Source organism: Lissotriton vulgaris, chromosome 6 (genome assembly GCF_964263255.1).
Source record: "Lissotriton vulgaris chromosome 6, aLisVul1.2, whole genome shotgun sequence".
In the NCBI taxonomy this organism is placed as follows: Eukaryota; Metazoa; Chordata; class Amphibia; order Caudata; family Salamandridae; genus Lissotriton; species Lissotriton vulgaris.
In genome coordinates this window covers 906,733,298-906,745,652 of record NC_141694.1, presented here as the reverse complement: position 1 = coordinate 906,745,652, position 12,355 = coordinate 906,733,298, and the positions used below count along the sequence as shown (strand labels likewise).

Here is a 12,355-nt window from a genome sequence, read left to right as displayed (position 1 = left end):
AGTGAAAGTATCCAATTGCATGCCTTGTATCTTGGTTTACCGAAAGTCCAAACTAGACAAATCCCAGATGACACAGAATGCTGGTATTTAGTTGTTCTATGATTTGTGGAAAAGGCAGCATGTCGCAGAAACAGGATGAATGTTCCACATTTGTGCACTCTGATTCAATGATCTTTCTTTCTGTTAGTGATATTTGCTACGATCAACTCTTCAGTTAGACACCATTGTTTGCTGTTCTACGCAAAAATTCACTTTGCCTTTTAAACAAATTTCAGCATATTTATTCAATAGACAAGGTGTAATATTTTAAACTTTTCTTTATTTTAGCCCAAAGCCTTCAATGCTGAAGTTCTCAGCATGCTCGTTCTAGATGGGGAGGCCATTTACAGTCTAACAGCCAATCCATTTTTGCTGCTTTTGTCGAGGGTAATTCTCATTAACCTGAGGAATCTCTTTCCAGCATTTCAGGTACGTTCACTTCAAAGTTTGCATATTAAAAATATTTCTTTCTCTGATTTACTGCTTAACACTTTTTTTGCTTTTAATTACTTTGAATATGAGAGCATGAAAGATATCCTAAGTAAATTCATCCTATATTACTAGAGTACCCAGGATGAAAATTATAAGCTGTTAAATTTAGCATGGGTAGTGTAAACAATAATTTAGAGAATGTATTTTAGTTTACCGACCTCACCTCTATGAAGCTAATTTACCCACGCCTCAGATGGCAAGTCTTCCAGAGTGTTGCTTAACAATCAACCACCTTTAAGCGTGGGGAACTTTAAAAAGTCAATGAAAAACCTGCTATCTTTACTGGTAAATAATCTATTCATGCATATTTCTCAGAATATAAATGTCTCAAATCATGATCTAGGACATATAATGTTTTTGCCAGAAAAGAATGTGCTCAGTCGAGGGACATCTGTCCTACAATATATTCTAACCATGTAATACTTTTTAGGTACTTTCCCCCAGCACCCTCTAATCCTAAAGTGAAATAGTTACCAACCCATTAAAAAACATGAAATAAGGAGGGCATCACAGAAGATGAAAAGTTTAATAGCCAAATTGCATCTTTTGTTGAAGGATTTGCAAAAATTTGTAAATTATTCTTTAGTCTCATTTTAACCTCTGGTGCATTGAACTAAGTTCACCTGTGTCACCTGGAGGTGGGAAACCAAACCTTATAGAACTACACCAGTGTTTTACTTCACGCAATAGTTGGCGCACAGTGCGGCACCCATATCTTACACTTACGCCTTGAGTAGTCCTTTCACTGTTCACACACATGTAAACCATTATAAGTCCTTACGGAGACATCTGTAATAATTATGGTTACCTCCTACTGGGGATAAGGGAGAACCTATTTCCATAGGTTTTTCAAGCTTGACTTTTAAAAGCTTATTTCCCATGCTGATGAGTTTCTAATTATTTAATTCAATTTTCAATTGAATCAGTTTACTATGAAGGCACCTCTAGTGATAGGAGCCAATTACAGGGAAGCAGTCACTCATCATCTCAGATCGCGAGGTGGGGGCATTACTTTTGTAGTTGCTGCACTTGCAGCAAAAGCATTTGAGACAGTTTACTCATCTTCGAGTTTGGGCTTATCGGTGCTGCTTTAGGGTATTTTTTTAGAATATGCAGCAGTAGATCCCCAGCATACTATAACGAATACCAAGATATGTAAATCCCTCCTACTTACCAGGAAAACTAGAACTGTTTCACTAGTCAATTACTCCACATGCACAGAAATGTCTACCTGGGACCCTTGGGCAATGAAGGGGTCCATGGCCAGTCTTAGCTGGCTATATGCCCATTCCCCGTCCTGATACTTTAGCACCTGCTGAGGTGATAAGGGTGCTGAACTTTACAGTCACCTTATACAGGAGACTGGTGCAGTTCATACAGTACACTTGAGCTGTTGCCCTCTTCTCAAAGCAAGGCCAGTAACGCCAACTCAAGTAAAAAACTATTAGTCCTCAGACTATTAACGCTTTCATGGGTGAGGTGATACAAGAAGAAATGGCCTTCTGGATTACAAGAACTATCAGTTGGATGTGGGGAATCCACTAGCCCACCCCACAGGACAAACATAGTATGTGTTTTCCTCTTGGGATGGTGCCACCCGTAGAGCAGTGTAACTTGGGATCATCCAGCTGCATGACTTGCCTCTGGGAAGTTTTTCCGAGAATGTCCACACTTGGACAGGACACCACACCTTGGGTGTCTGGAGCCGGCATGACCATGGGAGAAAGTTTCTCCTTCTAGATAGGTTACTACTAGGTTCAGCGGGACTCTGTGCCCGCACCCATGAGCAGTGGTAGGTAGGACTCTTTCCACCCACCACCATTGTGTAGATAGTTTTGCACTTAGGTGATGAAATGCTATGGCCCAGTGTTGGCCGGAAGGCATGAAACATGTTGACCACATCACACAAGTTGAGCGTCGCTCTACTGGACCCTTAAGCCAGGGAGCAGGCACTCCATTTCCTTTTTAACAAGGGTGAGAACCATACCAATAAAGTAGCTGTTTTTGATTTTCCAACCTTTTTTAACACCACTCTCACTTTTTGCACATCTACACTTTCTTCTAGGGCCATCACACCCACAGCACCATATGGCAGGAACAAAAGATCTCCGCTAAAGAGCCCCTTTATCGATGCCCGTCGGGTATTGCAGCGCTGACTCGATGAGGAGCAAGTCCATATGATGAAGCATGACACCTAGCTTGCTGGGTGTGTGAGGACTTTAGTTCCGAAAAAGGAGAATTCCCTCCTTCTGCCTCTGTAAAAATTCTCTTCTCTTTTTTACTTGGGGAACAGTACACTCTTCTTGTTAGGCATTGCTTGGGCACATGTGCTGGACCCCGTTAAAAAGCCCTATCAGTCCCTCCTTTTGTGATAGGGTATCAATTCACCCACCCCCCAGGACAAACATAGTATGTGTTTTCCTCTTGGGATGGTGCCACCCGTAGAGCAGTGTAACTCCTGGGGAAGCATATTTGCATTCATCTATGCTAGTACACATGGCACGCCTTCATTGGCAGAACTCCCTTATGTACTGAAACAAGCACACAAGGAAGACGGTGCAGCACCAGCTCTGGACTTAATGTATGAAACTAATGGGACATTTCTCCACGTTTCCCTTTATCATCCTATGTAACATTAAGGGAGAAGCATCAAAATAATCACATATGTCTACACCTCTGTGGGTCATGATACCATAGGTATTTGAGCCATTCAGCCACATTTAAACCCTAAAAATTAGACTGAGGGTTCCATTAAAAAGAAATCTGCAATGGAAGTAAAGAAGAAACAGAGGGAGAAAGAGAAAAGACAACTGGATCACCAACATCCCGAGAATCCGGTAGTGGTGGTTACAACCTAAGAAACCATGAGAAAATTAAAAAGCCTGAACGATATTGGCTTTTTGATATCCTATCTTCACATTCTTTCGAGAACACTGACGGTAAACAGACCGATCTGAGTATCGAAGAAAGGAGGAGCATAGCAGGAAAGATGAAGCCAGATGTGAGACTAATGTCAGCATAAAGAGGGAGGGGAATGGATTGGAATTTCTAAGGGCTTTCTCAAATATGCATGCCGATACAGGTACGACGACTCCTGCAGATCCAGACTTGGGCAAGAGCACTTCTAGAGAGTGCAGCAGAAGTTAAGATAGTGCATCTGACTCTTCCAAAATTTCCTGATGCATATACGAATGATGAATGTATAAGAGTTGAAACTCATGACAGACATGTAAATCCACCTGATAGGGTTTCCGATATAAATATACGGATTAAGGGGGACATACCATGCACTATTAAACCAATCTTCTGGTCACATTTATTGGATGACTATGATATTACAGTAACCAAAGAAGACTGGATGCTGGTCTTTGATAGGGAGGCACCCCAGGAGGAGGAAATCAACTGTGTAGCCTTCGCTCTCTCATAGAACCTGAATATACCAGGGAAATGTACACCAGTGATTGGGCTGTAAACAGGCCCCAGGTTTGTATCAAGCAGGGTGGAATAGAGAATCTGTTCCACATGTTATTCCTTTACACAGTGAGCCACAAGCTCAGGCTCAAACACCTTTAAAGCCAGAAGGCAAACGTGGCATTAAAGCAATACTAGATCAGCTATAGTATCAAGGAATAATAACACCTTCCCTCTTATCCATGAGCGCGACCCTTTTTCCCATCTTAAAACCTGACTTCTGTTTTAGGATAGTCTTAGACTGTAGGGATTTGAATGCTCATACACAACCTTACGCAGTGCATAATGCGCATAGCACATGATTAATGATCAATTTGGTGCAGGAAAAAATGCAAAAGACCCTGGATCTTTCCAGTGGGATCTTTACTCAAAATATTGCACCTGAACGTGAGTAACTAACCGCCTTTAGTACCCACGGGGTCTAATTTTCCTTTCAACATTTTCTTATGGGCTATAAAAACAGTACTGGCTTGTTCTCAGCGCGCATTATGGTGATCCTACAGCCAGATTCTGAGGTATTATCAAATATTGATGATGTCTAACTCACAGATGATGATTTAGACTTACACCATGACCCGAGTGGGCAGGATTGTAACCTTGTTAACTTCTCAATATTATAAAATGTATTGCATTCCTGATGGTAATCTTCCTAGGATACAAATTATGTGATGAGGGCAAGGGTGTGGCTCCTGATTTTCTGCAGCAGTGTGCTACCTTGCAGCTTCCTGACGCTCTGAAGCTATTGCAATCCCTGCTGGGATTTCTCAACATCGGGCACACTTACTTGCCCTATTATTGTGAGCGAGTGAAGTCGCTCTATGACCTGATTTCGCCCACGTTTTCAGCAAAACGGTGGACAAATGTGCACTCTGCTATCTTGTGTGCTCTCCAAGCAGACCTTCTCAAGACTAAATGTTCACAAACTAAGGATAATAAGACCAACCTAGTTATCAGAGTTATACCCAGTCACTATGGTTATACCTATGTGACCTACAATAAGGTACAGACTGTTCCCAAAGCATAGTCCCACTTGTATTCCCTAGCCAAAGCACATGTTGCTTCTGTTGAAAAATCCCTGCAGCTGTCCAGACAGCTATCTTGAAAGAGTGCCCTTTGGGTCAGGGAAAACATGATTGTGCTTCTGTATCATCTACTTTACCCATAGTCTTAACAGAGATCATCCTTCTGTAGGAAATACATTTAAGTACTCTGCAGCCTACACAGCTGTGCAAGGTGTTGTGAAAGATGGTGAGTTCCATCCACAGCGCACCCACGCTAAAATCTTGGGTGACAGCACTGCACAACACGTAGACCTTCATGCCCTGTTACTGTCATTACAGAAAGCTGACTCGTCAGTTCCCACACTAATAATATCCGGTCTGGTGTGGTTTTCCAGAGACTAAAGCAGCCCTCGAAGGCACTCAATGGCCTAATAGGGTAGGGAGAGGGGCGACACCTGATCACACACTTTTACAGAGCACGAAGTGACATGCTCAAACATCCTTTTGCAGCGTATAGGGCTTGGGAGCGGGTGCTGAAGGAGTCCACTTCAGATGCGGATTGGGCATGCGCTTCTGCTTTGGTGCACACAGTGTCTTGCAATAATAGATTCAAGCTGCTTCATTTCCACTTTTTACACCGCACCTATATAACACCTTGTAAACTAAACTGAATGATTCTCACACAAAGGGGTGTAAGTGTGTACACTGTGGGGGGGTGGGCGCCATATTTTTTACATCTGGCTTGGGAATGTGTTGGGTTCCAGGTATTCTGGGGGTGGGTGATAATCACTGGCGAGGGGGCAGAGGATGAGATGTTACTATGGTCTCAATTACTCGACAACTTTAATTTTAATGAGGATGAAGATCCAAGCACTGACGATAGTTCTGCGCCAGAGGGGAACTGGCCAGGTTGCTGGTAGTCCTGTTATGTATATGGCGACCACGTGTGTTGTTAATGTGAGACTTTCTTTCTGATGTTCTGCTCAATGACTTGGGCCTTTACCAAATTGCATTAATCAACGTATGTGTATTTCTTTGATGGTGCCACACCTTACAGGTGGAGTGAACCTGTATTTGCAACTGCCATCATTTCATACCCGTTGGGGTGTTATGTATGTAACTGAAACTCCTGCACTGTATGTTTCTTTTTGTATTGCATTATTGAAACTAATAAAATACAGTTTAAAAAAAAAAGAAAGAACAAACCGCTTTGGGGAAAGGTAGCTGTCTTACAAGATAAGCTGCTATTGGTCCATGTGAGGTACGCTTTGGGCCAGAGGCTTGATGGTGTTCATGCCACAGGAAACTATGCGGCTTACCTAGCTTCAGACTGTTCGAGTAGTAGTTGTAACCTGCTCTCAGACAAAGATTGACATAGATATCTTAACTGCAATAACCATAACCAAGCAAGGTGAAAAGCCTCCTGCTGGTTTTCCTCCTACATACTCCTACACCCTTAGTTCAGATAATATTCATGTATTTACTCTCCCTAGAGTTGAAGACCGGATAATACCTAACAATCTATCTTGCATAGATTTAATCAGGAAAGCTCATGAGGGCCTGGCATCTGCTCATACAAGGGTCAGTGCAACCGTAGCAGTGCTATAGCAAGGCGATTGGTGGCCTGGTTTATACAAACAGACTAGGGATTATGTCGGGCAGTGTGACGTTTGTCCACAGATTAATCTTTCCCTTCTCACACAACCCTCACCAGCCCCTCTCACAGCCTCTAAATTCCCCTTCTGGGTGATATATTTGGACCACATCGGTCCAATCCATTTTGCCAACCAATATCAATACAGATTGGTGACAATTGATTCATGTTTTCGATTCCTGTGGACGTGGCCACAGAGAAACACATGTGCTTCAGCAGTAGTAAATGATTTGCAGTGTCTGGTGGTTATTTGGGTAGTTCATTCATTTCACTCAACTAACGGTCCTGCATTTGCTCGAAGGCTTACAGGGTTTCAAGGTCTGCTCTGGAAGTTTGTCTGCAGTTCAGCAAGCCAATTAGAGCTGAGTCTAATGGCATTGTTTTTTTGTTTTTTAAATAAAATTTTTGTGACATCTCAGTAAAGAACATATTCAAAATATTGTTGTGCACTGACATTTCCTGTAGGTTCAGTAGCATCTCAGCATGTGACATCTCTTGCATCTCTTCCACCCCCTCCCTCAACACAGCTGTCATTTTTGTTTGATACAGAGTGCCCAGATGTCAGCCCCTCGAGATCGGTGCTGGTAAGCTACCCTATAGCTATTCCAACGTCCCCACATTTTTGCCCACTTTTCAGGTCAGACACGGACCTCATATACCACTCTTGCAGCCCACATACCCCAGTCCATGTCCCCCTTTCAATACCCGAGTTGCAGCGCCTGCTCTTCTCCCCCAATCTCGCAATGTTCCGTTTGGTTACTGCCAGTCCTAGTGTTATCCACATTCGCTCCATGTGATGGAGATCACTTTCTCCCCAGATGTGTAGTAGGCACCACTTTGCAGAGGTGGTCACACTACCGCTGCATAGCGTACCCATACTCTCCACAACAGACTCCCAATACCGTGTAATGTCGGGCATTTCCATATAATATGATGCAAAGTGCCCATTTGCCCATAGCCACGCCTACAACATTCGTTCAATCAATCAATCATCGCATTTATATAGCGCACTACTTACCCAGAGGGTCTCAAGGCGCTGGGGGGGGGGGGATCTGCTACTGCCCGAACAACCAGGGCTTGAGTTGCTTCCTGAAGGCGAGGTGGTCCTGGGTCAGGCGGAGGTGGGTGGGGAGGGAATTCCATGTCTTGGCGGCGAGGTAGGAGAAGGACCGTCCCCCTGTGGTGGCTCTACGGATGCGGGGGACGGCGGCGAGGGCGAGGCTGGTCGATCGAAGCTGGCGTTTGGGACCGTAGAAGTTGAGGCGGCTGTTGAGGTATCCTGGGCCTTGGCTGTGTAGGGCTTTGTGTGCGTGGGTGAGGAGACGGAAGGTGATTCTCTTGTTGACCGGAAGCCAGTTCAGATCTCTCAGGTGTCCGGAGATGTGGCTGCGACGGGGGATGTCCAGGATGAGTCGTGCTGAGGCGTTCTGGATTCGCTGGAGTCTCTTCTGGAGTTTGGCGGTGGTTCCGGCGTAGAGGGTGTTGGCGTAGTCCAGACGGCTGGTGACGAAGGCCTGGGTGACCGTCTTCCTGGTCTCGGTGGGGATCCACCGGAAGATCTTACGTAGCATGCGCAGGATTATGAAGCACGACGAGGAGACGGCGTTGACTTGTCTGGTCATGGAGAGGGAGGAGTCCAGGATGAAGCCCAGGTTGCGTGCGTGGTATGTTGGTTTGGGTGCGCTGCCTAGGGCGGGGGGCCATCAGGAGTCGTCCCAAGCGGCGGGTGAGGATCCCAGGATGAGGACTTCCGTCTTATCTGAGTTCAGTTTCAGGCGGCTGTTCTTCAACCATTCGCCTACCTCTTTCATCCCTTCGTGGAGGTTGGCGGTGGCGGGGTCGTTGGTAAGGGAGAGGATCAGCTGGGTGTCGTCGGCGTAGGAGATGATGTTGAGGTTGTACTGGCGTCCGATGTCTGCGAGGGGGCTCATGTAGATGTTGAAGAGGGTTGGACTGAGCGAGGAGCCTTGAGGGACGCCGCAGATGACTTCGGAGGCTTCTGATCTGAACGGAGGGAGGCGGACTCTCTGTGTCCTTCCGGCGAGGAAGGAGATGATCCACTCCAGTGCCTTCTCCTGGACTCCGACGTTGCTGAGGCGTTGTACTAGGGTACGATGGCAGACAGTGTCGAAGGCCGCAGAGAGGTCGAGGAGGATGAGGGCCGCTGTTTCTCCGTTGTCGAGCAGCGCTCGGATGTCATCGGTGACTGCGATCAGGGCGGTCTTGGTGCTGTGGTTGGCCCGGAAGCCAGACTGCGAGGGGTCGAGGGATCCGTTCGTCTCGAGGAAGGCGGCCAGCTGCTTGTTGACGGTCTTCTTGATGACTTTTGCAGGAAACGGGAGCAGCGAGATGGGGCGGTAGTTTTTGAGGTCGGTGGGGTCAGCCGATGGCTTCTTGAGTAGAGCGCTGAGTTCGGCGTGCTTCCAGCTCTCCGGGAAGGTAGCAGTGTCGAAGGAGGTGTTGATGATGTCCCGCAGGTGGGGTGCGATGATAGCGTCGGCCTTGTTGAAGACGTGGTGAGGGCAGGGGTCGGTCGGAGATCCGGAGTGGATGGAGTTCATCGTGTGGGCGGTGTCTTCGGTGCTGATCGGAGTCCAGGCGCGGAGGGTGGTGGTGGGGGGCGGTGGTTCGGTCGTGGTGATCGTCGGTTGAGTGCTGAAGCTGTTGTGTATGTCCGCGATCTTGTTGTAGAAGTAGGAGGCGAGGGAGTTGCAGAGGTCTTGCGAAGGAGTGATGTCGTTGTTTCCGGCGTTGGGGTTGGAGAGCTCTTTGACGATGTTGAAGAGTTCCCTGCTGTTGTGGGCGTTGTTATCCAGTCGTTCCTTGAATGCAGTTTTCTTGGTGGCGCGGATGAGTTGGTGGTGTTTTCGGGTGGCGAGCTTGAGGGCAGTCATGTTGTCCGGTGTTGGGTCTCTGCGCCAGGTTCTCTCGAGGGCTCGGCAGTTCTTCTTGGAGCTCTTGAGTTCGTCGGTGAACCATGGGGCTTTCTTGCTACCGGGTCTGCTGGGCGGGGTCCTCAGGGGGGCGAGCTCGTCTGCGCAGTCGCTGATCCACTTCGTGAGGTTGGTGGCCGCCTGGCTAGGGTTCGTTGTGCTGGTGGGAGGGTTCATGCTCAGGGAGGACGCGAGCTGGTCGGCTGTGATCTTGTTCCAGTTCCTGCGTGCAGCCTGTTGCTGGTGGTGGTGGATCGTGGTCCTTGCGAAGCTGAAGTGGGCGCAGCTGTGGTCCGTCCAGTGGAGTCCGGTGGCGTGGCTGAAGGCGATGTCCTTGCTGGATGAGAAGACGGGGTCGAGTGTGTGTCCGGCGTAGTGGGTGGGGGTGGTCACCAGTTGCTTGAGTCCCAGGTTGGCGAGGTTGTCCAGCAGGGTGGTGGTGTTGCGGTCGTTGTTGTTCTCTAGGTGGAAGTTGAGGTCCCCTAGGAGGATGTAGTCCGCGGAGCAGAGGGCGTGTGGGCTGATGAAGTCGGCGATGTCTTCGCTGAATTGTGTGCGTTGTCCAGGGGGTCTGTAGATGAGGGTGCCTCTGAGGGTGGTCTTGGGGTTGATGTGGACTTGGAAGTGCAGGTGCTCGGCGGTTGCGAGGGTGTCATCGGTGTTGGTCGTGATGCGGATGGTGTTCCTGTGGACGATGGCGATGCCTCCTCCGGTGTGGTTGATGCGGTCCCTTCGGATGATCTTGTAGCCGTCTGGGATGGCGATGGCGATGTCAGGCGCTGAGGAGGCGTTCATCCATGTTTCCGTGAAGAAGGCGACGTCTGGGGCTGTGGTGTCGAGCAGGTTCCAGATCTCGATGGCGTGCCTGTGGACGGAGCGGGTGTTGAGCAGGATGCATTTCAGGTGGCTGCTGCTGTTGCTCGTCTTGGTTGGTGTAGGTGTAGTGCAGGTCCGGAGGCAGGTGAACTTGCAGGAGTTGCAGCAGAAGGGTCCGTGGGTGCGTCTCGGGGTGGCTCGGTAGCAGCCCGGGACTCTGCCAGCGTTGAGTGCGTTGAGGGTGGCGGCGTCGTACGTCCGGCGAGTGGGCTGGGGTCTGCGGGGGCCAGGGGTCCTGGCGCCGGGCGCGGTCCAGGCGCGGACGGGCGCAGACGGGCTTACCTTTGGCGCACCTTCGGCGCTCATTCGGCGCTCCCGCTGCGTGCGTCCGCTGCGCGGTCGCTCTGGGGGTGTCATAAATCTGTAGCCGGGAGGGCGGGTCAGCTGGGAGGCGGGAGCGGGGCGGCCAATGGGCTGGAGGTGGGCGGGGCCGCAGGGAGGCAGCGGCGGGAACTGGCGATGATGGGCGGCTCAGCGGCGGCTGGGTCGCTCAGGCAGGCCGGCAGACAGGAAGGCGTCTGGCAGCAGGAGGGGTGACCCGGCCTCGTAGAAGGCACAGTGGTCACTCCAGAAACGCCAGCAGCGCCTTCCTTAAATCTGTAGCCGGGAGGGCGGGTCAGCTGGGAGGCGGGAGCGGGGCGGCCAATGGGCTGGAGGTGGGCGGGGCCGCAGGGAGGCAGCGGCGGGAACTGGCGATAACGGGCGGCTCAGCGGCGGCTGGGTCGCTCAGGCAGGCAGGTAGGCAGACAGGAAGGCGTCTGGCAGCAGGAGGGGTGACCCGGCCTCGTAAAAGGCACAGTGGTCACCTTGTTGATCGCCTTACCCATCTTGAGCATTGAGTTTTGAGCATAATAGGATCAATTAAGTACCTTAAGCTGAACTAATCGGAACCCGTCAGTATGGCCACCTCCCTCGGGGATGTCAGGGTCTCCGTCCACTCTTCGTCTTCTAGGCAGCCGAAGTCCCAAGCCCACCTCTCCCTTAAACACAACAGGGAACCAGGTGTGTTATTGATACATTTGTTTTATGTCAGGGACATGACTTTCCAGGGAATATATTAGTCTATCAATCTGTCCTCTAGGGGCGAATACTATGCAAGAATCAGTAGGTTTCAGTGGGAGCCAGTTTATAGTCACACTGTTGTGAACGTATCTAGGACCCTAATTAGATATTCCCATTGTATGCCCTGATGTGGTTATAATAAATCATATCCTTATAAAGGCATAAGCATCATATCCATATTAAGTCATAGCCAATGCAGTCCAAATACGCCAAGGCTACTCCCATAGACTCCTAGAAAGTACAACGCGTTCTTAAACAAACCAAGCCTCCAGCAGCCCGGGAATTCCCCCTGCTTCTGTTTTGATTTGTCCTAGAACTCCTGAGAGTCCTGAAAGAACTGCCAGTTCTTAGTGACGTCTTATGTCCAACCTTACGTCAAACTTTGCACCTTCCAGGTATAAATATACCAGCATCTGCCTTAAGCAACACACAGTGGTTTGGAGCAGATCGGCTATCTACTTGCCCGACGCCCTGCTGATGCGAGTGCCGAAGGAAGCCGACCCTCCCTGCTGACGCACTGAGAAAGACGCTGTCTTTTCTCCTGCCGAGAAATCCAGCTCCAGTGTTTTCCGGTCACCCTTGCGGGTTTCTGGGAGATCGAGTCCTGAGAGAGAGATACAAGACCTCCTTCATTCTATACCTAAGGTACTGAGCTGATTAGACCCACAGAGAATTCTTGATTCAGATTCTTGGCAAAAAACTGTAACTCATCTACTCCTTCCCACGTACTAGGCTTAGGTTAGGTACACTGGGGTAGGCGTATCTTAGAAACACCAGTTGAGTATGTTTAGTCATTATTTTATCATTGTATGTATTTTATCCATTTT

General features: G+C 48.7%; 1 protein-coding gene across 1 annotated transcript in view; it reads left to right on the top strand.

Moving 5' to 3' along the window:
• The window catches only part of TTC27 (tetratricopeptide repeat domain 27), a 1,875,723-nt gene that overhangs the window by 410,563 nt on the left and 1,452,805 nt on the right, over positions 1 to 12,355 (top strand). The window contains exon 4 of the mRNA XM_086926895.1: positions 328 to 468. Within this exon, the coding sequence (XP_086783021.1) occupies positions 328 to 468 (141 nt within the window). The remainder of the gene's footprint in view (positions 1 to 327; positions 469 to 12,355) is intronic.